The 26456-nt window shown below is 31.7% G+C and overlaps 1 protein-coding gene across 3 annotated transcripts in view; it reads left to right on the top strand.

The window, feature by feature from the left end:
* Window positions 1-26456, top strand: part of LOC145303602 (mitochondrial import inner membrane translocase subunit Tim17-A-like) — a 94346-nt gene that overhangs the window by 53675 nt on the left and 14215 nt on the right. For all 3 annotated transcript variants that reach the window (XM_080145191.1, XM_080103225.1, XM_080103141.1), the window contains exons 2-4: window positions 11518-11617; window positions 21660-21723; window positions 21954-22082. In XM_080145191.1, the coding sequence (XP_080001317.1) occupies window positions 11518-11617; window positions 21660-21723; window positions 21954-22082 (293 nt within the window). The remainder of the gene's footprint in view (window positions 1-11517; window positions 11618-21659; window positions 21724-21953; window positions 22083-26456) is intronic.

The following is a 26456-nucleotide window of genomic DNA, read 5'->3' as shown; positions in this document are numbered from 1 at the left end:
AACAAAAATTCATTTCACCACCACATTTGCACTGTTAGCATACACAAATATCACTGGTTACAATCATTGGTAGCTGTTTTTTAAAAACACCAAATAACATTCACGCTTTCCATTGGTTTTTCATGATAACAATTTAAGATTGATAAATTATAATAAACATGTCCATTACATTCTCTTTTTATCAATAAATATACTTGGTTGATAATTAAAGAACACAATGTTTATTGTAATAAAACTTGTGATCTATAACATCGAATTGTATAAATTAAAGTTTCCTTTCTCAATTGAAACAAACAACATATCCCACACTAAAAATGAGGATTTTACTATTGCCTTTTAGATCATTTTTTAACAATGTTTCTCTTCTTACTTTCAGCATCAGAAAATATAATTTTCTACACGTGTTTCATGCATACCACACAAACGTATATGTGACCAACATTTTACCTCTGATACATTTCTTTCCAATTTCCTTTCACCATTGTCATTATCATTAGTACAGTTTTCGTTTTGTCTTTAAAATGAAGTTGTACATGTTTCTTAATACTTCGAAACCAAATATATCAAAAAATAATTTTTTTCACTTACAAAATTTTCATGATATTTCTTTGACAATCATATTTGTTTTTAATTGAATTCAGCATATGATTCTTACTGCTTTATCACCTTTTATCTTATATTTCTTTTTCTTCATGCCAAATATTTTAAATATCAAATTTTTGCTCATTTCTTAAATTGAATTAAAAAAATGGATTTTTTTATTCCACCAATATTGTATAAGGCTCAATTCCATTGAACACAGTGTTTTATATAGTAAACATCAGCATTTGTTTCTATTTTATTTCAAATACTGTTTCATTTCACTTTCTCGATAATCATTTACATCTTTGGGGTGCAACAGGGAACATGTAGAGTGATATATCAAACATGAATTGGAACTTTATAACAATAGGTATCTAGAATTTCCACATACCAGTGTGGATAGTTTTAAATATTTACAAACTTACAATTTACACACTATAAACAAATGTATCTTTTTTTCTTTTCTTTGCTTATTTCTCGAACCTAAACTTATCATTAACTAAACCTAAACTTTGTTTACTGCATTTTGTGTATATATTTTATAATGGGTGAAATAAACAAAACTTAATTTGGCTAATATCATTTGTAGTGGCATGCACTATTGACATATATAAAATCACAGGTGACAATCCTTGATTCCAGTTTCGTATAAGCACAAAATATCTATCATTATTTCGATTTGTTGTTCATGATAAAAATTTAATATTGATACATTGTAATAAACATTTCCATTGCTTTTATCTTTTTATCAATACATATACTTGGTTGATAATTAGAGGACACAACTAACCCTATACTTTGCTTTACTTTGTTTTGTATATATATTTTGTATTGTGTGGAATTAACAAAGATTCATATGCAGGAATCTGTTGATACATTCCAAGAATCCCAATGCGACCAACAAACTTGAAAGACTACAATTTCTTTTTACTATGACCAATAAGAAAGCTCAAGGACTAAGTTGTTGAACTCATCCTGATCACCATTTTAAATTATTGTTAACAGTAAGTTTAACATTTTAAGTACAGAATAATATTCCTTTTGATATTTATAAAATACTATTTTCTGTGACAGATGTTACTTTTTCAATATTGATTGTACCCTCTTTTGTTTTTTTTAATTTTGCATACAATAATATTAAGCACACCATACCAAGACCACAATTTCAGTATCTAATAAACTTCCTACCAAGGTCAATGTTTTCAAGTGACAACGGAGAGTATTCATGTTATGTTTCACATTTTTATGTTTTGAAATATTTTGCTGCTTAATATCAAATTCAGCAGATGAGTTCTTTCTTATGCATCAAACAATTACATTTTCTGTTATTCATTCAAACTAATTATTGAAAATCAATTTCATATTTTCTTTACTAAAATATTACTATGCTTGATTTCATCAAGTGGTGCGAATCTGTTTTTTACACTAACAATATGCACATTTTTTGAAGAATAAAGTTGTTTTTTTTTAAGGTGGTGAAGGTGATCCGGGGAGTGTTTTTTTTTTTTTTTTTTCCAAAAAAGGTACTTTTTACGAATGGGTATCCAAGAAACATTCAGTATTTTGTCAGAAATTAAGGTTTTCATTGACGACTCTCAATACTATCAGAAATGACCAATCTACACAATACAAACTAACTGTTTTGTTGGCTTTTTATTCTAACTCCAAACTAACCCATAACTACATTGATTTCCTTTAGTTTATATTGTGTAGCTGAATCAGAAATTGATTTAACTTTTTTCATTTGTAATTAACATGCTTTCAGCGCAATTACTACAGTGTAATCACACATGATATACCAAAATAAAAACACTTCAGATAAAGTCTTCTTACATAGAATTCAGTTTCTTACATGACATCTGATGAAGTCAGTACAAACGTTACAAACTAATACTTGAAAAACAATTTGACATTTACTGTACTACAATATCATATTTGTATAGAAGTAGAAATCTGGATACCTATTCTGATACCTAATAAAAGAAAGGACACTCTTTGGGGCGGATTTTGATGATAACAAGTCACTAATAAGAAATTATAATAAACATTGAAATAATTTAAGAATTTTACCAAAATAAAATTGCATGGTAATCACCCAATTTCTGCCACAAAATTTTGATTGGCAAAACTCATAAACACAAAATATATATTTTCTAATTTCATCTTTTTTTTTTACATAATCTGATTTGATGTTTTCCTAAATATTCAAATCACTATTTTTTTGCTGCTTAATATCAAATACAGCAAATGAGTTATTTTTTATGCATCAAACAATTACATTTTCTCATTCATCCAAACTAATCACTGAACATCAATTTCATATTTTCTTCACTAAAATATTACTGTGCTTGATGTCATCAAGTAGAGCGGATCATTTTTTTTTCATTTGTTCACACATTTTTCCAATTTATATATATTTTGTCTAAGATTCCTAGCCTATGTCATTGCATACCAATCTGTTTATTAAAAGTTAAGGTTCACTGTAAACACATACGTTACACCAAAATAAAAACGCTTTCGATAATGTCTTGATATTCAATTAAGTTTCTCACATGACATCTTATGAAGTTAGTAGAAATGTTACAGACTTTTGAATCTCAAACACTTTCAATACTGTGCACTGATATTTTCTTTTTTGGAATATAAGCACATTCATGATTTTTTTTACAAACGCCAACAAATGTCACATTTTGTAGCAATGTACTGAAACAATTATAAAAATAGGTATCTAGGAAAAGGCCACTACATATGTTATAAATTCCAAATTTCCACAACCTGGCAAATACTGGTACACGCTAGCAAATTTAGATTTGCAATTACAGAATATGATTCTAATTTTTTCCTTTGCTCTTTATTCTAACACTACACTAAGTTTACTGTGTTATTTCGCTACAGTTGATATTGTGTAGAACAATAAGAAAATCATAGTGAACAATGCATTCAACAAAATTTCACACAAATTTCTAGATACCTATATCTAATAAGTTCAAAAGAAAGGACACACTTAGGGAGGTATTTTGGTGGTCAAGTCACTAAATAGAGATTAGCTGGTTTCCCGGCATAGCCCAGGATGTAATAAAGATTGACTGAAATACATGTTCTAGCTGGTTTCTAGGCGTTGCCAGGGATGTAATATAGACACATTATGTTGTATATTACCTGTTCTCTTCTCCCTAAGGTAAAACAATTTCATATACATGCTGTAAATTACCTATGCTAGGGATAAAACATGAACAATACCAGTCCTAGGGTAGATAAAACAAATAATACATAGAGATGAAAGATTCCTCTCCCCTAAGAATAAAACATATATTCAATATCTGCTTTTGTTTTTTCATTGTTTATACGGTCCCGAGCAACGCCGGGTAGCCCTGCTAGTCTATATATATAAAAGGCAAAAATCGGTGTGTATGTATGTATGTATGTATGTTTGTTTGTAACGCTAAAACTTTTGACAGACACAACCAAAGTTGACAAATTAGGTAGCATATTGCACCTTGATCACCCGGATGACAAATATCGAAATTTCACGTCAAACGGACAACTAGAAGGGGGTTAACTGATCATTTTTCTCCCAGGGGGGCCCCCCAAAAAACCTGTCATTTTAACATTATTCATTAGCTGTCACGTGACGTGACGTCAGCTCAGTAAAATGTCGGCTACGCTGAGCCTCTGACGTACATTAAAGCTGCCTGCGAGGAGTATCATTGATACTATAACACAGTTAAATATTAGTTTAAGAGTCGAACCGTTATTACCAACGGATTTATCGCACTTCAAAAAGAAGAATCCCAAAATTACATAAAAATTGACGTAGGGAAAATGTTTTTATTTTTGCTTGAAGTTTTTTACCGGCGAAGAAAGATGACTATGCTCTTTGCTATAGTTTACCATGTAAACAAGGCTTTAGCCATTTTGTTTTTACCTCCTAACTCTGTTAAACTGGAAGGGGGAGGGGTGGCTATCAGTATAAGGCCGCTTAAATACACGAAAATTACTTTTATACGAGTTTGTTTTCTTATGAATGGAACCGCGTTTATAGGGGGGAGGGGGGAGGAGGCAATGTGCACAGTCTCCCAAGCATTACCTACTATAAAAAAAGATGCACATTTACCCTCTTCTCTCACCCTCTTTCTCTCTCTCTCTCTCTCTTTCTCTTCTCTCTCTCACTCTCTTTCTCTATCACCCTCTTCTCTCTCTCTCTTTCTCTTCTCTCTCTCATCCTCTTTCTCTCTCTCTCACCCTCTTCTCTCTCTCTACCTTTTTCTCTTCTCTCTCGCACCCTCTTCTCTCTCTCTCACCCGCTTCTCTCTCTCTACCTCTTTCTCTTCTCTCTCGCACCCTCTTCTCTCTCTCACCCGCTTCTCTCTCTCTACCTCTTTCTCTTATCTCTCTCTCTCTCAACCTCTTCTCTCTCTCTCTCTTACCCTCTTCTCTCTCTCACTCTCTGTGTACACCTTTTTCTCTTCTCTTCTCTCTCTCTCTGACCCTCTTTCTCTCTCTCTCACCCTCTTTTTCTGCTCTCTCTCACCCTTCTCTCTCTCTCTCTCTACCTCTTTCTCTTCTCTATCACCCTCTTTCCCTGCTCTCTCTCACCTTCATCTCTCTCTCTCTACCTATTTCTCTTCTCTCTCTCTCCCTCTGCTCTCTCTCACCCTCTTCTTTCTCCCTCACCCTCTTCTCTCTCTCTCTCACCCTCTTCTTTCTCCCTCACCCTCTTCTCTCTCTCTCTCTACCTCTTTCTCTTATCTCTCTCTCTCACTACCCCTCTCTCTCTCTGTCTTACCCTCTTCTCTCTCTCTCTACCTCTTTCTCTTATCTCTCTCTCTCACTACCTCTCTCTCTCTCACCCTCTTCTCTCTCTCACCCTCTTTCTCTCTTACCCTCTTCTCTCTCTACCTCTTTCACTTCTCTCACCCTCTTTCTCTCTCACCCTCTTTCTCTGCTCTCTCTCACCCTCTTCTCTGCTCTCTCTCACCCTCTTCTCTCTCTACCTCTTTCTCTTCTCTCTCTCTCACCCTCTTCTCTCTCTCTTACCTATTTTGTAATATATATATATATAGATATATATATTGTACAAACTATTGTACAAACTATTACCACTTATCAAGGCCTATAGGCCACTCGAGGATGAAAGTTTAAAAGTGCACAGTAGTCAAATTCGGCAAAGATGACGGAACCGCTTTAAGAGGAGGATGAATTATTCAGTGACTCCAACCTATTTTGTTACATATATGTATGTATATATTTTTGTAAAAAATATATATTACTACTTATCAAGGCCCATAGGACACTCGAGGATTAGAGTTGAAAAGTGCACAGCAGTCAAATCTGGGAAAGAGGATGGAACCGCTTTAACGGGAGGATGAGTTATTCAGCGACTCCAACCTATTTTGGTATATATATATTTATATCTATATTTATTTTTAAATATATATTACCACTTATCAAGGCCCACAGGCCACACGAGGATGAGAGTTTAAAAGTGCACAGTAGTCAAATTCGGCAAAGATGATGGAACCGCTTTAAGAGGAGGATGAATTATTCAGTGACTCCAACCTATTTTGTTATATATATGTATGTATATATTTTTGTAAAAAATATATATTACTACTTATCAAGGCCCATAGGACACTCGAGGATTAGAGTTGAAAAGTGCACAGTAGTCAAATTCGGGAAAGAGGATGGAACCGCTTTCACGGGAGGATGAGTTATTCAGCGACTCCAACCTGTTTTTTTATATATATATTTATATCTATATTTATTAAAAAATATATATTACCACTTATCAAGGACAATAGGCCACTCGAGGATGAGAGTTGAATAGTGCACTGTATAAAAAATACGGTAAAGAGGATGGAACCGCTTTAACGGGAGGATGAGTTATTCAGCAACTCCAACCTATTTTTTTATATATATATATATATATACTTTTATTAAAAAATATATATTACCACTTATCAAGGACAATAGGCCACTCGAGGATGAGAGTTGAAAAGTGCATAGTAGTAAAATTCGGGAAAGAGGATGGAACCGCTTTAACGGGAGGATGAGTTATTCAGCGACTCCAACCTATTTTTTATATATATATATATATATATATATATATATATTTATAACAAAAATATATTACCACTTATCAAGGCCCATAGGCTACTCGAGGATAAGAGTTGAAAAGTGCACATTAGTCAAATTCGGGAAAGAGGATGGAACCGCTTTAACGGGAGGATGAGTGATTCAGCGACTCCAACCTATTTTGTTATATATATATATATATATATATATATATATATATTTTGTACAAACTATATATTACCACTTATCAAGGCCCATAGGCCACACGAGGATGAGAGTTTAAAAGTGCACAGTAGTCAAATTTGGGAAAGAGGATTTAATCGCTTTAATAGAAGGATGAATTATTCAGCGACTCACACCTGTTTTGGTATATATATATATATATTTATAAAAAAATATGTATTACCACTTATCAAGGCCCATAGGCCACTCGAGGATGAGAGTTAAAAAGTCCACAGTAGTCAAATTTGGGAAAGAGGATGGAACCGCTTTAACAGGAGGATGAGTTATTCAGCAACTCCAACCTATTTTGTTATATATATATATATATATATATATATATATATATTTTTCATAAAATATGTATTACCACTTATCAAGGCCCATAGTCCACTCGAGGACGAGAGTTGAAAAGTGCACAGTAGTCAAATTGGGGAAAGAGGATGGAACCGCTTTAACGGGAGGATGAGTTATTCAGCGACTCCAACCTTTTTTTTTATTTTGTAAAAAATATATATGACCACTTATCAAGGCCCAGAGGCCACTCGAGGATAAGAGTTGAAAAGTGCACAGTAGTCAAATTTGGGAAATTTGTTATATATCTATTTTTTTGTTACTTAGGCATTTCCACTTATCAAGGCCCAGATACATCTCGAGGATAAGAGTTAAATGTGCACAGTAGTCAATTGGACAATAAGGCCCAGAGGCCACCCGAGGATAAGGGTTGAAAATGGCAGTAGTTAATTGGACAACATAGTAATCGTTAGTAATGGAAAGTCGGGAAATTTGTTATATATATATTTATATTTTGTTTAGATAGGCATTACCACTTATCAAGGCCCAGAGGCCACTAGAGGATAAGTGTTGAAAAGTGCAGTAGTCAATTGGACAAAATATAGTAATTGTTAGTAATGGAAATTCAGTAAATTTGTTATATATATATTAATATTTTGTTAAATACGCATTACCACTTATCAAAGCCCACAGGCCACTCGAGGATAAGGATTGAAAAGTGCACCGTAGTAGTCGGTTGTAATGGAAATGCGGGATATTTGTAATATACCTATTTTTTGTTACTTAGGCACAACCACTTATTAAGGCCCAGAGGCCACTCGATGGTATTACCACTTATCAAGGCCCAGAGGCCACTCGAGGATAAGCGTTTAAAAGTGCAGTAGTCAATTGGACAATATAGTAATCGTTAGTAATGGAAATTCAGTAAATTTGTTATATATATGTATATTTTGTTACATACGCATTACCATTTATCAAGGCCCAGAGGCCACTCGAGGATAAGGATTGAAAAGTGCACAGTAGTCAATTGGACAATATAGTAATCGTTAGTAATGGAAATTCAGTAAATTTGTTATATACCTATTTTTTGTTACTTGGTCATTTCCACTTATCAAGGCCCAGAGGCCACTCGAGCATAAGAGTTAAAAAGTCCACAGTAGTCAATTGGACAATAAGGCCCAGAGGCCACCCGAGGATAAGGGTTAAAAAGTGCAGTAGTCCATTGGTCAATATAGTAATCGTTAGTAATTACTACTTCTCAAGGCCCAGAGGCCACTCGAGGATAAGGGTTGAAAAGCGCAGTAGTCAATTGGACAATACAGTAATCGTTAGTAATGGAAATTCAGTAAATTTGTTATATATATATATATTTATATTTTGCTAAATACGCATTACTACTTATCAAGGCCCAGACGCCACTCGAGGATAAGGGTTGAAAATATTCAACAAATTTTTTATCTACAGATTAGAAAATTTGTATATAGGGTATTCAGACATATGGAATATATCTAGCATAATCTATCTATTATATCTATAAAAGTCAGAATGTTTGTGTGTGTGGGTGTGTGTGAGGTAGAGAGAGAGAGAGAGAACAATTCTTAACCTATATATTCAACAAATTTTTTATCTACAGATTTTAAATTTGTTATAAAGGGTATTCATACATATGGAAATATATCTAGCATAATCTATCTATTATATCTACAAAAGTGAAAATGTGTGTGTCTGTGAGAGAGAGAGCAATTCTCAACCTATATAATCAACAAATTTTTTATCTACAGATTAGATAATTTGTATATAGGGTATTCAGACATATGGAAATATATCTAGCATAATCTATCTATTATGTCTATAAAAGTGAGAATATGTCTGTGTGTGAGAGAGAGAGAGTAAGAACAATTCTCACCCTTTATATTCAACAAATTTTTATCTACAGATTAGAAAATTTTTATATAGTGTATTCAGACATATGGAAATATATCTAGCATAATCTATCTATTATATCTATAAAAGTGAGCATGCGTGAGAGGAGAGAGAGAGAGAGAGAACAATTCTCAACCTATATACTCAACAAATTTTTTATCTACAGATTTGAAAATTTGTATATAGATTATTCAGACACATGGAAATATATCTAGCATAATTTATCTATTATATCTATAAAAGTGAGAATGTGTGGGTGTGTGAGAGAGAGAATGAGAGAGAACAATTCTCAGCTTATATATGCAACAAATTGTTTATCTACAGATCCGAAATATCACATTTGTATAGAAGTAGAAATCTGGATACCTATTCTGATACCTAATAAAAGAAAGGACACTCTTTGGGGCGGATTTTGATGATAACAAGTCACTAATAAGAAATTATAATAAACATTGAAATAATTTAAGAATTTTATCAAAATAAAATTGCATGGTAATCACCCAATTTCTGCCACAAAATTTTGATTGGCAAAACTCATAAACAGAAAATATATATTTTCTAATTTCATCTTTTTTTTTATATAATCTGATTTGATGTTTTCCTTAATATTCAAATCACTATATTTTGCTGCTTAATATCAAATACAGCAAATGAGTTATTTTTTATGCATCAAACAATTACATTTTCTCATTCATCCAAACTAATCACTGAACATCAATTTCATATTTTCTTCACTAAAATATTACTGTGCTTGATGTCATCAAGTGGAGCGGATCATTTTTTTTTCATTTGTTCACACATTTTTCCAATTTATATATATTTTGTCTAAGATTCTTAGCCTATGTCATTGCATACCAAGCTGTTTATTAAAAGTTACGGTTCACTGTAAACACATACGTTACACCAAAATAAAAACGCTTCAGATAATGTCTTGATATTCAATTAAGTTTCTCACATGACATCTTATGAAGTTAGTAGAAATGTTACAGACTTTTGAATCTCAAACACTTTCAATACTGTGCACTGATATTTTCTTTTTTGGAATATAAGCACATTCATGATTTTTTTTTACAAACGTCAACAAATTTCACAATGTGTAGCAATGTACTGAAACAATTATAAAAATATTTGTTTTTATTTTGGATGATGCAGGGCATCCGAAGAGAGATTTTTCTAACAAAATGAAAGTATAATTTTTAGCAATAGGTATCTAGGAAAAGGCCACTACATACGTTATAAATTCCAAATTTCCACAACCTGGCAAATACTGGTACACGCTAGCAAATTTAGATTTGCAATTACAGAATATGATTCTAATTTTTTCCTTTGCTCTTTATTCTAACACTACACTAAGTTTACTGTTTTATTTCGCTACAGTTGATATTGTGTAGAACAATAAGAAAATCATAGTGAACAATGCATTCAACAAAATTTCACACACATTTCTAGATACCTATATCTAATAAGTTCAAAAGAAAGGACACACTTAGGGAGGTATTTTGGTGGTCAAGTCACTAAATAGAGATTAGCTGGTTTCCCGGCATAGCCCAGGATGTAATAAAGATTGACTGAAATACATGTTCTAGCTGGTTTCTAGGCGTTGCCAGGGATGTAATATAGACACATTATGTTGTATATTACCTGTTCTCTTCTCCCTAAGGTAAAACAATTTCATATACATGCTGTAAATTACCTATGCTAGGGATAAAACATGAACAATATCAGTCCTAGGGTAGATAAAACAAATAATACATAGAGATGAAAGATTCCTCTCCCCTAAGAATCAAACATATGTTCAATATCTGCTTTTGTTTTTTCATTGTTTATACGGTCCCGAGCAACGCCGGGTAGCCCTGCTAGTCTATTATATAAAGAGTAAAATCTGTATGGCCAGCTAAAACTTGAAAAATACATAATAAAATTCACAAAGTGGATGACAATAAGCCCAGATATATAATATCTAAAATTAAAAAAAAAAAAAAAAGATTCATTATTTGTGAATCAAATGCCCATTTATATCATTTAATTTTATCAAGACATACACACATCTTTTAATAGTAATCATATAAAGGGAAGTAGCTCTGATTTTTTTTTCAGTTATTTCCTTTTCCCTCATGCCGACTCGAGTTGTGTATGTGTATCCAGAGAGAAAAATGGGCTGGGCAAAGAAGTAGGGGAAGGTGGAAAGAGAGAAGGATAGAAGTTATTTTACAATTTTGCCCTGGGAAATGCCAGGTAGCCTTTCTAGTTTCTTCTGACGGTCATCAAATGTATGAGGAAAAGCAAGATCCGCAGATGTTTCTTTATGTTAATTGCATTGTTTTTACTTTTCTATCTTATTATATATTAGTTATATTTTCACATGAACCTGTTTTCATTAATGCCAATTTACTAAATACCTTGTTTGTTTTACTTTATTTCTAGTCCCTGGAGAATTGTTGATGATTGTGGTGGTGCTTTTTCCATGGGGGCCATTGGAGGCTCCGTTTTCCATGGCATAAAAGGCTTCAGAAATGCTCCCAGTGTAAGTAACTTGATACATTTTCTATTGCAAATATTTTTATTTTCAATATTCTAATAACATGAATAAGTTATTCTGCATCCAATTTTTATGAATAGCAAAGAAGAAGAAGAAATTCAATTGCTCCAGCGATTTGTGAAAATTTTGAGTTGACAATTTATTATGCTCCAAGTTATTGCTTTACATCACAATATGTATGATTGTGCATCAGATTTAAAAGAAATAAACATTTCATCAGATTTAAGAATGTAGGAAAAATAAACATACACAATGCATACCTAATTGACAACATTGAATATGTAAAAAATCTGACTTGTTATCCAGAGTGCTAGTAATATATAAATCAATATAAATTTTTGTGGCAGGAGGTGCACAATCTCCAACCACACCTCTCCTGAGACAACATTGTTAAATACCAGTGGCAAGTGAAGTACAGGACGACTGGAAACAAATGCTGACGTATGCGGAGACCACATACAGCGCCTAGAATTCCCAAATGGTCACCCATCTAATACTAACAAGGCTCAACGTTGTTTAACTTCGGTGATCTGACGAGGACCAGTGTGTCAACGTGATTATGCCATATTATTTCATATATATATATATATATATATATATATATATATATATATATTAAGAGGTATATTTGGTAAAAAATGGAAAAAAGTGTTCGATACATTGGTAGAGCTAAATGTATTTTTATTATTTCAACCTCAGGAGTATTTGCTTAAATCATTACAAGGTTGTTTCTATAGAAGGGATAAATAAATTATCCAGCTTATGTCATTAGACAATTTAAGCCAAAATAAATTATAAGAAAAGATTTTTGATTACATATGGATATTACTCTTGGTTTTTAATATCCATATTTAATCAAAAAATTTTTCTTATAATTTATTTTGGCTTAAATTTTCTGATCACATGGGCTGGATAATTTGTTTATCCCGTCTACAGAAGCAACCTTGTAATGATTTAAGCAAATACTCCAGAGTTTGAAATAATAAAAACATATATTTTCCCAAAACCTTTGGTTTTGATGGAGGGGCGACTAAAACTTGCTGTTATGATTTCAAATGACAGCAAGGGGAGATTTGATTCCAAATATTTCTCATATGTTATATCTCCCCTCTTTTGGAAACAGAGTACGATTATGAATATCTCCAGTATCAAATAATCCTTATACACTGAAATTTACTTCATGTATGAAAACCAAAGAGGGGAGATATAACAAATGAAAAATATTTGGAATCAAGTCTCCTCTTGCTGTTATTTCAGATCATTTGAAGCCATAGCTTTTGAAACTATAAGTTTTAGTCTCCCCTCCATCAAGGGCAAAGGTTTTGGGGAAATATTAGATATTTTGTAATTCATATGCAAAAGTAGGAAAACAAATGACTATGATTGAAATATTTTATGGCTGTAAAAAAGTGCCAAAAAATAGGCTCTGAATGATGGATGATCCTCTTAATTTGCGACCTTAAGGGTAAATCTCACATAGCCCACTACAAAATTACCTTTTCAATGAGCCTTCATTTGTTAAATTCTGATCAATAGTCGCTAAGATTTGGAACTTATAAAATTGCACCAAAAAGTTGTTTATATATCTATCTATATAATTATAAAACTCAAATGACCTTGTTACTGGTGTTGTAACCCACATCCGGTTTACGACTTCCGGTTGCACATGCGCATAAACATAAACCCATAACAGCATAAACGAATAGACACAAATTGCCATTTATTTATTTAATTTATTCTCCATATTTTAATACACCTTTCTTAAAAACATTCATACATTTTCTTCTACACTACAAACATAAATAAATAACCCCGAAAATGTTTTTTTTAATCTGAGTTACAAATAAATAATCAATGCGACAATAAAACGTATTGTTTTACTGTGTACGTTTTCAGCATCCCAATTTTTTTTTTCACATTTAGATTATCCAATTAGACAATTGTTAATACTTTCTGCCTTTTTTTTTTTTACATCGTTCATTTCCGCATTGTCTTAATTAGTTTTATTGACCTTATTATTAACATAAATTAAATATTTGATCCAATGGGTCATGAATGTTTGTTTAAAATAAATGAAAAAAAGTTACATTTTATTTTCATTTTCTATTTAAATAGCCATTCTTAACATGGGGAGAGTGTTTCTAATTATTCTGTACTTTCAACTAACAATTTCATTTAAAAAAGATGTATCAAAATTTGAATTTAACTTTAAGTATTGTGGTATCTGTTCAGTGCACATTTACCTATAAGTGGCTGTAAGTTTTTTTTTTTTTTCTCAAAAATAAACAATTATAAACAGAACGACTCATAGAAATCTATCTATAGTCTTTTTTCATTTTAATATACTTTCATAGAAATGTTTCTGTTATGTCACAAAAAAACGGCACTTGTACAGTTTAGTCAAGACATTAAAAAATGAAAATATCGAAAAACTGAAGATCTCCGAAAAAAAATTTCATTTAATTTGATCGAGTAGTTTTCTTTTTTTTTTTTTTCAGCGGAAAAACACGTTCTTATGAGAGCGTGTTGAAGTCAGCCATTGTGAAATTTGCTGAAGCTGAACAACATGCCACGGGGAGATAACTCAATGTTTAACGTGCCGAAACTCCCTTCCCATCTTTAATTCTAGCTTTTCTTCCTAAAAATTGAACCTTTTGCTCGGTATCATAAGAAATTGTTTTTTCGCTGTAAAAAAAAAACAAAACTACTTGATGAAATTAAGTGAAATTTTTTTTCGGAGAACTTTGTTTCATAACAGATACGTGAAATATAACCTTTTTTTGATATTTTCATTTTTTAATGTCTTGACTAAACTGTACAAGTACCAAAAAAACTATTTGTCACAAGTGTCACGCTCATACATTAATTCCCTAGCTAATATAACATACTGACCCAACAGGTCACAGGTAGCCTAGTATATATATATATATATATATATATATATATATATATATATATATATATATATACATACACTGGTAGCCAAATTGAATATTGAAATGCTCATATCATTGGTTCTATGGGACAAAACTACATGAAAATTCGCAGGTGTTGTGAATATAATACTATTTTATGGTTAAAGTTTTATGACAATTAGTAAAAATGAACTTATATTTTCAAACTAATAAAATATGCCCAAATTTGCTTACATTTGTATATACAGTGTTCTGCAGGCCGGTTTCAGTTTTGCTGGCTCAATTGTTTCCCCTGTGGCCTTACCAGACCACATATATATATATATATATATATATATATATTTATATATATATATATATACTTGTTCATTGTTATATAAACATGCTCACATCCCGCTGCTATAAACAGCCACTTGTTTCAATCAAACAACAAATATCATCAGGCAGCGACTTGACTATTCAGATGTTCAATGAATAATGGATTTTTATTTTACGTTTAGAGAAAGAGATAAATTATTAAATAAGAAGCACGAAAATTCAATTAATTGCAAACATTATAAAAGCCATCTTTTAAGTAATTTAGTTTAAATATAAAATTTAAATAAATTTAAAATTGTCACTGATTTCTATAATTTATTAAAATACTATTAATATACTTTCTCCTCGCCTGATTTCATTCTTAACTTATTCTTATCTTATATACCTGTGTGTCTATGTGTTTATTTTATGACCGTGTGTACTTATGTTTATATATATCTATGTTATCTTGTATACTCTCCTTTGTTGTGTACTCCCCTAATAATGTTTATTCAATCCATTTGTATGCTTTTTTGTGTGTATGCATCTATCTGTACTCTTGTCAAATAATTCTTATTCGTATGTATTTTTATATATATGGTTTATGTGAATTATACATATGTGTGCGTATATATATGTGTGTGTGTGAGTTGTTGTATATTAGTATATGACTGTGTGCATATACTTGTGTATTTTTTTGTATGTCTGTGTATACATAAAATTATATATATATATGTATGTCTGTTGGTTCTCTGTGGGTATATACATATGTATTTTATTATTTTTAATTTTGTTACTATCTGTGTGTTGTTAACTTTTGAGTATTTTGTTGATTTAATTACTTCTTTTGCCTGAATATATTTATATATTTATATGTAAGTGTACTTGTATCTATGTTTTTAGTAATACTGTCTTGAATGTGTTAATTTGTGATTTAATGTGACTTTATATTTATACTTAACTAGCTTAAACTTTCAACTTAATAGTATAAAGTCACACCTTTACTTATATGCATGTATATATATATATATATATATATATATATATGTATTGTATTCTTTTTATATACATAAATATTAGTAGATTATTCTTTATAATTATTAGTCCTATTTACTTCAATCCTCTCTTATGGCTAAATATGTTATATTAAAAAGATAATAAATATTAATTTTATTCTGTTTTATTATTATTATTATTTTTATTATTACTAATAATTTTAATATGGTTTTATCATTATTTTTTTATATATTTATCTAATAAAAACGCGAAAACTTAAAACTTATATCATTTAGTATAAAGGGCTTAATTAATTGTAGACGTATGTTTGAACTGCGTTGATATTACTCGTGGACGTATGTGAGATGATAAATATGTTGGTTGGTTACATTCGCTGTCACTTTTGACATGTACACTTCTAACGCTAAGATTGTATTTTCTGTTTCTGTTGTAATAACGTGTCTCGTTACTGAAATGTATAATTGCTCATAAATTGGTTGACATGCAGATCTTTTTCTTTTTCTATATCCTCTCAACATTTTAAGCTTCCCTTCCTATTAATTATTATTTTCTCTCTTTCACTATATTTCATCATTCTTTCTTTTCTCTTCTAGCCCTTGTTTTCTTTATAATAACCCTTTATATCTTTTTTTCTTTTTCTTCTCCATATTATATTTTTTTTCTCTATTTTCTTTCTCTATTTCTTTTTTTCTCCTCTTAATCATTCTCTCTCCATTATAATTTTTTAATTTTATTTAGATTGCTCCTCTCTCTTTACATCTTATAATTAAAGTTCTGTGTTTTAAGGTTTTTTAACTCCAACTTTTAAAGAGTTCCTACCTAAAATAAAAATCCATTATTCATTGAACATTTGAATAGTCAAGTCGCTGCCTGATGATATCTGTTGTTTGATTGAAACAAGTGGCTGTTTGTAGCAGCGGGATGTGAGCATGTTTATATAACAATAAACAAGTATTATCAGCTCTTTTTATTGAGCACTATCTAACAACCTCGTTGAATTCACTAATCCATTACTTTTGAATAAAAAAAACCCCGAGTGTATATATATAATAATAATAAATAAATTAAAAGGTTAAAATGTTTATTTCATTTATGTAAAAAGTAGTTAGCTGATAATTATTCTTTGCTAGAAGAAAGACAATTTTTTTTCCTTACTATCATTAGCCCTGACTTGCATTTATTTCAACAGAATTTAAAATAATGCAAACAAAAAAATCAACCAAGGAATTACCATTGGGGTTGTGCTTTTTACTTATTTTTCTTTGTGATAGTTATGATGGTATTCATCCTGAGTTGGTTGGTCAGTTTCTTTCAATGAATTCACTGTTTTCCAAATGAAGACTGATCAAGCACAGCGATCCATTGCCAACATCAAAATGAGCAACAACTAGTGTGGATCCACTGGTGAGAACTGAAAATATTTGAACCGATGATAGTTTTTTTTTAACCTGCTTTTGGACCACGTTTCAGGTTAGCCACCACACTGCCTTTTCTAAACCTGGCTTTTCTGATGAATTTTCTTTGATGCCAAAGTGTGTGACCAAACCAGCAAAGACATCTTGCAAGAAATGCTTAATAAAAGGAAGAGATTTGGCATTGTATGCAGCCTGCCATGTTTAAGACAAACTGCTGCTAGCAAACTCTGACAATGTGGCATAAGGAGTCGTGATCAAAGACCTCTAGTGGGTGAAGGTCTTCATCTCTGATTGGTTAGAACTCGCTCTAAGGAGGAGGATGGTACAAACAAAAGCTTGATAAACTCTGATTTTCTTACGTTAATTTCTTGTCTGGACCACAATAGAAATTTTAGGTAGCTGAAAACAAGGTGGGCATTTTCGAAATCTAATATATTTGAGGTGGGCAATCTAGTTAATCCAATATTAAAATTATTTTTAAAACAGTGTGTTAGACCTACTTTAGATCTTGATGACGTGTTAGAAATATTCATAATAACATTTATTTTAATTTCTATTCAACGGTTAGAAAACTAGTAAACATACTGAGAAAATTCTAATTCAACATTAGTTTAATGTCTGTTTTACATTCTGATATGTGCTGGATGGCTTTTAAAAATTGACTTCCAAACTTTCTCTCAAATCCATCCTTATCTTTTCCTCCCATATTTTCCTTGATCTTCTCCTGCCGACTGATCTTGCTATCTCAACTGTTCTACATTTACTGACCCAAGCACTTATCAGTTCTTTCAATGTGACCAAACCAACAAAATCTTTTGTTTTGCACATATCTCTCAAAATCATCTTCTGAGGTCATCAGCCTGTTTTTAAGACTCGCATTGCATCTCTATTATATCATTTCTATATCATTTCTCGTCATGCAACACATATCCTCAACTCTCACTGGTCAGGTTTCACTAATTAATTTGGATAAATCAGTACTTTTGATGAAGTAATGGTATGAATATTTTACTGTAAAATTGTCAATTTTTACCAATTATTGGACAATCTAAGCTAATTATCTCTATTACCATTGATAATTACTTGAATTGGAAAGAAACTGTTATTGAAATTCACCTGTGTAAAGTTTCTCGATCATAGAAAGATAATGATGTTACCAGATGGAACAAAAAATTCTTTTATTTGTGAAATTAATGACAACAACAAACTGACAAATTGTCGTTGGTAGAAATATTGTTCAATATAAGTAAATATGTGTGAAAAAGAAAAGAAAGCCAAAGATATGAAAAACAGACTTACCAACAGGAAGATGAAGAAGAAACATGGTGATGGATAGAGCATCAAAATATATATGATGGCTACGAAAAGATCGCGTGAGATATGCAAATGTGGCAAAATAGAAAGTGTATAAAATGATGAATGACAAGGAGTTTAGTGGACGGGATTTTTTGTGCAGACGACTGAAAGAAGTCTTCTTTTTTTTTTTTGTTGAGAGAACACAATATGCACAAACCAATAATTTACATATATAGACCTTCAAAACCTTATGGGAACAAATAATATCAAAGTTATCAAATAGGCCAGCACAAAAATTGTTTTAAAATCTTTGTTTTCACATCTGTTTGCATGAAAGAAAAAAACAAAAAAAAAAACTAAGTTAATCTCATGTAAACAAAAGAAATTTGGTTTTGTGTTGAACTTAGTCTTTCCAGACAGAACATTTCATTGTCACTAAAAATTCTTGTGACCTGTTGGGTCAACCACTGAGTCCAGGTTAGATTAGTCTGTTTGTTATATTTTTCTCCATTGCTTCCTCTCTCTATGGGCATTATTTAGGATAGACTATTCCAATCTTTTGTTTTATAGTTTATTAACTGTCAAAGGTAATAAAACAGAGTGATGGAAACGAGAATGATAGACTGTGTAATTAAGAGTGGGAGAGCAGGTCAAACAACATATAGTGAGAGAGGGTGAAAATAATAAAGAGAATCTCAAAGATGGATCACTTAAGCAAAATTCAAATTCCAGCTAATTAGAATGGATTCTTTTTTGGATATAACTCAATCTCAAAATAAGATTATATTTTAATCTGTATTTTGTGCAACTGAAATATATAGAGGAAAAAAAAACTTAGGAAAACAAAAATAGATTTGACAAATGTGCATTTTTTTTTTTTTTTAAATTGTGATACTATTACTTTTAAAATTTGTTAGGTGAAAATGACTATTACTGAATTAAAAAAATCTTTTTAAATATAAATATATTTAAGTTTTGTTCATATCTATATATTATGTCAATTTAATAAGTCCATGTAGATTAATAATGTTTATAATAGTTATTAACAAAATATTTTGCACTTTCTCTTTATATAACCTATTATCTATATATCTATAAAAGTGAACATGTGTGTGTGTGTGTGTCTGTCTGTACATTTCTCTACGCAATAACTCTGTCAATTTTCAGTCTACAGACTCGAAATTTGATATACAGGGTACTGAGATTTGGGAAAATCATTCAGAGATAGGGCAAGCTTTTTAATCGGTTTGGGTCGAAAAATTTTTAGTTACCAATATATAAATGTATGTATGTATGTTTGCAGATCTGCCTAAAACTTGCGACAGAGGTGACGGATTTTATTAAGATCAGTATCGTTTTGAAGTTCGACCTTTCAGACGACAAATATCGAAAAATTGGCTAAAAACATTAATATCTTCATCTTCAACTGGGCAGTTTTGTATGGGGGGGGGATCGCTTTTTTCGCTGATATTTTGTAAAGTCATCCTCTCTTGATTGTCTAGCCTTAATTTAAAGCTACGTCACTTCTGGTTTGGCGGTGGTCATAACAGCAAAGACGTCAGATTTTTTCCCCGTTCTTTTCCTCCTTCGCGGTACGGATTCGAACCTGCCTTCCTACTACCACCTTTTTTTTTTTTTTTTTTTTGCTCAACATACACATCCAAACACCCAGGCAACGCCGGTAGTATATCTATAAAAGTGAACGTGTCTGTGTATCTCTGTTGTGTGTGTCTGTGTGTGTACATTTCCCTACACAATAACTCTGTCAATTTTAAGTCTACAAATTCGAAATTTAATATACAGGGTAATGAGATTTGGGAAAATCTTTGTAATCCGTTTTCGGACAGAAATTTGGCTGTTAAGGGGTCAAAGTTCAACGATTTGACCTTTGAGAACTCTGCCAAACTCCTCCGACAATTTTCCGTCTAAGCACTTGAAATTTTAGATATAGGTTCCTTGGACATGGATCTAACTTAGTAACTTAATTTGAGCCCTAAACAATAAATGTTAAGGGGTCATAATAGGGGTCAAAGTTAAAAAAATTGACCGCTTTTTTTTTTCTTTTTTTTTTTCTTCTCAATATACACCTCTAAACATCCGGGCAACGCCGGGCTGATTGCTAGTTGTATTATATTTGGATTTAGTTTTTAATGAGTGGGACTGATGGTGGGTCGTCTGTCATAATAAATAAAGGTGTAGACTATGGAAGCTGCAAACCCATACGAACACAATGTTTGTAAAAAATATGAATAGCCATGTAATTTTGTAAAATAACAATTGTTTTCAATGAATCATAATAGCTAGTGGTTTTTAATATTAAATAACTACAATACTGTACAACAAACAAACCAAACCAATTAATATTGAATCACTGATTACAAAATATTCTAGCTTTAATTAGTACTTTATTATAATTCTAAAATGAAGTTCTTATGATTTTGAGAAATGAGATTTAGACAGTTTTTTTTTATACAAATATCATTTAGTTTTACTTTTTCTTTTCAAGTTTAGTTAATTATAAAGAAAATTATAATACTTAGTGATTATTTCATTGTTTGTGACTGTAACAAACTCGACAGATTAGTAAACTATCTGTAAGTGCTAATCATAATATAGGGAAAATAATATACCTCTTTAGTAGCCCAAACACAAAAATACTTCAAAAGTAAGACAAAAATAATTTTTTAAATAATGAAAAGGAAATATTAAATTGTTTTAACCAAACCTTTATCATCAAAAACATTTTAAATACACGCACATGTAAGATGACAATTTTTTTCTTTTTCATCAACAAGTAAAAGGACAAGAATTTCTTAAATGAGCAAATAATGAAAATATTTGGTTGTTTCAATCATTTTTTTAATAATGTTAAATAAATGGTAGATTTGTAATTAGAAAGGTGGAAAAAATAATGGTAGGAAAGAATATGATGAAATATTGAAAAAAAATTCAAGCTTGCTTTTGTCATAAGATCATATATCAAAAGAAAAATATCAATAAAACAACCAAATTAGTTATTAACTTAAAAAAAAAACTTTTTTTATTTCTTGTCATTAGTTTTAATTCTATTGCTGGTTGCCATTGCAGGGACACTACAGACGCCTTATTGGCAGTTTTGTATCCATTAAAGAGAGGGCGCCAATCACAGGTGGTAAGTTATTACATTTTCATAATTTAAGAATTTTTTTTTTATTGATCATGATAAACACAATTCAATCATTGCATTTATTAATTCATTAACAAACACATTTCTATTTAATAACTAATGTATGATAAACAGTGTTGCTTTCATTAAATAAACTAAGAAGTTGGTATATGCTATAAAAAGGAACAATCAAATAATTTTATAGGTGATATTTGATATTTGTTTTTATTTTTCAGGTAACTTTGCAGTTTGGGGGGGACTTTTTTCAGCTATTGATTGTTCGTTAGTCTACATTCGAAAGAAGGAAGATCCCTGGAATTCTATCACAAGTGGTGCCCTTACTGGAGCTGTTCTCTCAGTGCGCAGTGAGTATTTTCATAATATTTATTACCTATTTTTGTTGTGAGGTTGTTAGACATGATTGGGCCAGGATAGAACAATAGATTATGAGAAGGATATAAACATACACATGACAAAACTTTGCCAAACAAAATCAATTATCTATAATATAAATCTCACCTGTCTGTTTAAATGTATGTATGTATATATGTATGTTTGTATGTCTGCCTTAAACTTTCAACAAAGGTGACGGATTTTCACAAGATGAGTATCATTTGGAAGCTCGACCCTTCGGGCAAAAAATATCGAAAAATTGGCTAAAAACATTAATTCCTTCACCCTTAACTGGGCACTTTTCTACAAGGAGAGGTCGCTTTTTTCACCAATATTTTCGAAATTCATCTCCTCTTTTCGATTGACTAGCCTTAATTTAAGCTTTCACCACTTCTGGTTTGGCGATGAACGCAGCGGCAAAGACATCACATTTTTTTTTTTTTTTTTTTTTTTTTTTTTCACATCCTTTTCCTTCTTCGCAATACAAGTTCGAGCCTGCCTTTTTTTCTTTTTTTTTGCTCAACACACACCTCCAAACACCCGGGCAATGCCGGGCACTCAGGCTATTTAGCTATAAAGAGTAAATAATGTACAAACTGTAATAATAGCAAAATGGATAAATTCAAATTGTCTACAGCTGCCCTGTGGGTGGGGCATTAGAATACACGTGACTGCTCCCCTGCAGAGAATAAAAATCCCCCAGTGGGGCCACCTGTTGACTGGGTGGCAAGCTGTAATGCCTAAGGATAGGATCCTGGTGGTTGAGCAGATCATGTTCAAAGTCCTAATAGGACATGAGAAGTAACACCCACTTTGGCCCTTACTTGGGCTAAGACAAGCGTTTGGATAAGCCTAATCTAATCGATTGGTTGCTCATGACTAGCGCTAAATCAGACAAACACAACAAGAAAATATGCTCATGCTCCCCACATTAGACAATAAACTGATTTAGTAAACGGTGGTTGGAAAACTCGCATCTTTTCTAGAAATGAGGCCAGTAGAAAAAACAAAGGAAACACAGATGCTTGAGTTCATCAGCAGTCCATCAGTATATTTCTCCTGTATCCTTCTTGCATTGGAATGAATGAGCCCCCCCCCCCAACACTTCCCATACAGGGTTCTGAGGTGGTTGAGAGCAGAAGAAATGAAAAATCCCAAATATATAAATGTCAAATAAGAAACCATTGAAGTTTCAAATAAATCTAGTTCAGATTCAGAAACAGAATCCCAAACTGAAATCTAAATAAAAATTTTCCCTATTTTAGGATTATAGAAGCAACCAAAAAAGAATTGATAACAAAAGTGTCTCCCTTCAAAATAGAGAAAATATTTTCAAACATCAAACCTAAAATGGTCAAGAAACTAAATAACGGCACACTACTAGTGGAAGTAGAAAGCCAAAAATATATTATAGAAATCTTCAAATGGAGACATTTTAACAATCAAAAAGTAAAAATCTACTCCCACAAAATGCTGAATACCAGTAAAAGAGTGATCAGGAGTTCAGAATTATCCCTCTTCTCCTTGGAAAAAAATTAAGATTAACTTGAGAAATCAAAATGTTATCAATGGAAAAAAGAATCCAAATGAAAAGATATCATGAAATTATTACATTTTGGCTCTTTTTGGCACTCTGTAAATTTCACCATTCATGGTAAATCAAAACAAAATGGAAAATAAAGAATAAACAAACATTAATAATCCTGTTTAAATATAACTTTTAAAAAAAATTGACTAAAAAAAAAAAAAAATGCGAACGTGATGCAAAATAAAGAATAAGTGAACAAACCCTGTTTAAATGTTAAAACTTCTTAAAAATCGGAAAAACAAAGGCAAAAAAAAAAGTGCATGTGATGAAAAAATAAATTAAAAAAACAGCGAACGTGAAAAAATGGCATAAATAACCCTGTTTCAATATTAAATCTTTAAAAAGTGAGAAAAAAAATATATCTGATATCTTGGCTCGAACGGCACTGCTACTATAATGACTGGTGTATGACCGTGTGAGAGAAATTTGGTCGTTTTTTTTTTTTTTTATATATTTAAACTAGTTCAAGAACGTTTTTTGCGGTAAGTATGAGGATCTAACCCGAACCGTTGAGGCAAAGTTGTAAATTAAAGTGTGAAAAAAAAAAAACTTGCGACATTAACGATTGCCCCACCGCGAGATGCTAACAGAAACACATTTGAATTTATTTAATTACTTGGATTTGGCAGGTGCCCGTTTTAATGAGTTAATGAGGTCAAGTTTGACTGCGGGATGTTTATTTTCCCAAGATGTTATTGGAAAAAGACTAACCCACATGCGGCGAGCGACAAATGTTGAATATTTATCTTCCCGAAATTGAGCAAATTAAATAGACAGGCGAGCTTCGTTGTTAACTGTGAGATACTATGATTTATATGTGATATAAAAAGTTTTAAAAAGTTGTGAACCGACCGACCGCTTCTCTGAAAAAAGCCTTTTGTAGACATACAGAAAAAGCGAACACACACACATACATATATACATACATACATTTTCGCTTTTAAATTTATAGATGACCCTGTAATCTGCCATAGATCCAAAAATATTCATACTTCAGAATGCCAACTACAGATGTGCATAAACAAACTAACACAATGGACCACAAAAAATGGCTTTAAGTTTTCAACAACCAAAACTAAATGAGTCTATTTCTGTAATCATAGGAAAATGCACAATGACCCTACTCTCAACCTAAAAGGAACAAAAATCAAAATAGCTGACCAACATAAATTTCTGGGACTTATTTTTGACAAAAATCTCTTTTTCACCCCCCACTTAAAATATTTCAAACAAAAATGTTTCAAGACCCTATAACTATTAAGGGTTATAACAAATACTGAGTGGGGATCAGACTGCTCATCACTCCTAAAATTATATAGAACTCTGATAAGAGCCAAACTAGACTATGAGCTTTATATATGGTTTAACGAGAAAAAGTTATCTCAAAACTCTGGACTACATCCATCACACAGACTACAGACCTTCGATAAACAATTTTATTACTAAAAAATGGCAAGAAAACCGGAACAATTGCCAAAACAACAAACTCTTCCAAATTACACCTATACTTTAAAAAAACTCTACTAGATCCCAGAAAATCACGTAAAGTAGTTTTATCACGTATCCAGATAGGACACACATACGTAACTCACTCCTACATACTAAAAAATGAAGAACCTCCCAAATGTATACCAAGTCATGAACCTTATACGGTGAAACACTTTTTACTTGACTGCTATGACCTCACACAAATTCGTCAACACTACTACAAGGCCACAAACTTAAAAGAACTCTTTGAAAAAGAAAACCCTAAAACCATTCTAAATTTCCTAAAAATAGGAAATCTTTACCATAAAATATAAATACCACCAAATCACAAACTATACCAAAACATTGCTCAAATATACCTAGTGAAAATCAACTTCAAAAGCATCTATAAATTTAAATTTTAGATACAGCATTAGATGACTCAAAGAAGGTTGATATTCTGTTTAAACAAACAAACAAACAAACAAAACAATTATCTACAGTGCCCAACATTAAAGAGTGACAAGGCATAAGATGACAAGTCTTAAATTTCATGGTTTATGTGAATCAAAATAAATGCCTCAATTAGTTTCGATAATTTATGCATATGTCTAGATTTTTATTCTCAAAAGTAAATTCACTTATTTATAATATACTAGCAGGGGTGCCTGGCATTTCCCGGGTGTTTGGAGGTGTAAAAGAAAAAAGAAAATTTAAAAAAAAAAGTTTCGGTAGGTAGGTAGATAGGCTCGAACCCAAACCCTTGTGGTTAGGCTGATGACTTGCCGCCACGCTACGCTGGAAAAAAACTGAAAATGTGTGAAATGAAACAATTAAAAAGTGATGTGACAGGTGCGTTAATTAAATGAGGTCAACAATTACGCCATAGGGAATGAAACGCACTTAACTTTGGCTGTAAGCCAGTTTCTGTGTATGTTGTTTGTTTCCCCAAAATGTTTGGGAAAATCAGCTCCCCATTTAAAGGGGAGTGTTGTAATGAATAGTAATTGTCTGATATGATGAATTTTAGCCGCATTGATCAAACTTCGTTGCTTTCTGGATGTCCCGAGCACGAGTGCTAGGGAGGCTAATTTTGCTACGGTTCAGTTTTGCTTATATACGACAAAGCCAAACAAACACATGGAGAGTAAAAAATATCATGAAAATAGCATGTAACAGTCACCCAAATAAAAGATACACACCACCCCCTTTCGTAAATCGTATATATTATAATCTAGGTAGCATATAAAAGGTTGTAAGAGAGAGTTACCGCCTCGAGCCCCCCCCCCCC

The sequence above is a fragment of the Euprymna scolopes genome, chromosome 1 (genome assembly GCF_053919585.1).
Source record: "Euprymna scolopes isolate OS-2025 chromosome 1, ASM5391958v1, whole genome shotgun sequence".
Lineage (NCBI taxonomy): Eukaryota > Metazoa > Mollusca > Cephalopoda > Sepiida > Sepiolidae > Euprymna > Euprymna scolopes.
This window is presented reverse-complemented; position numbering and strand designations above follow the sequence as displayed.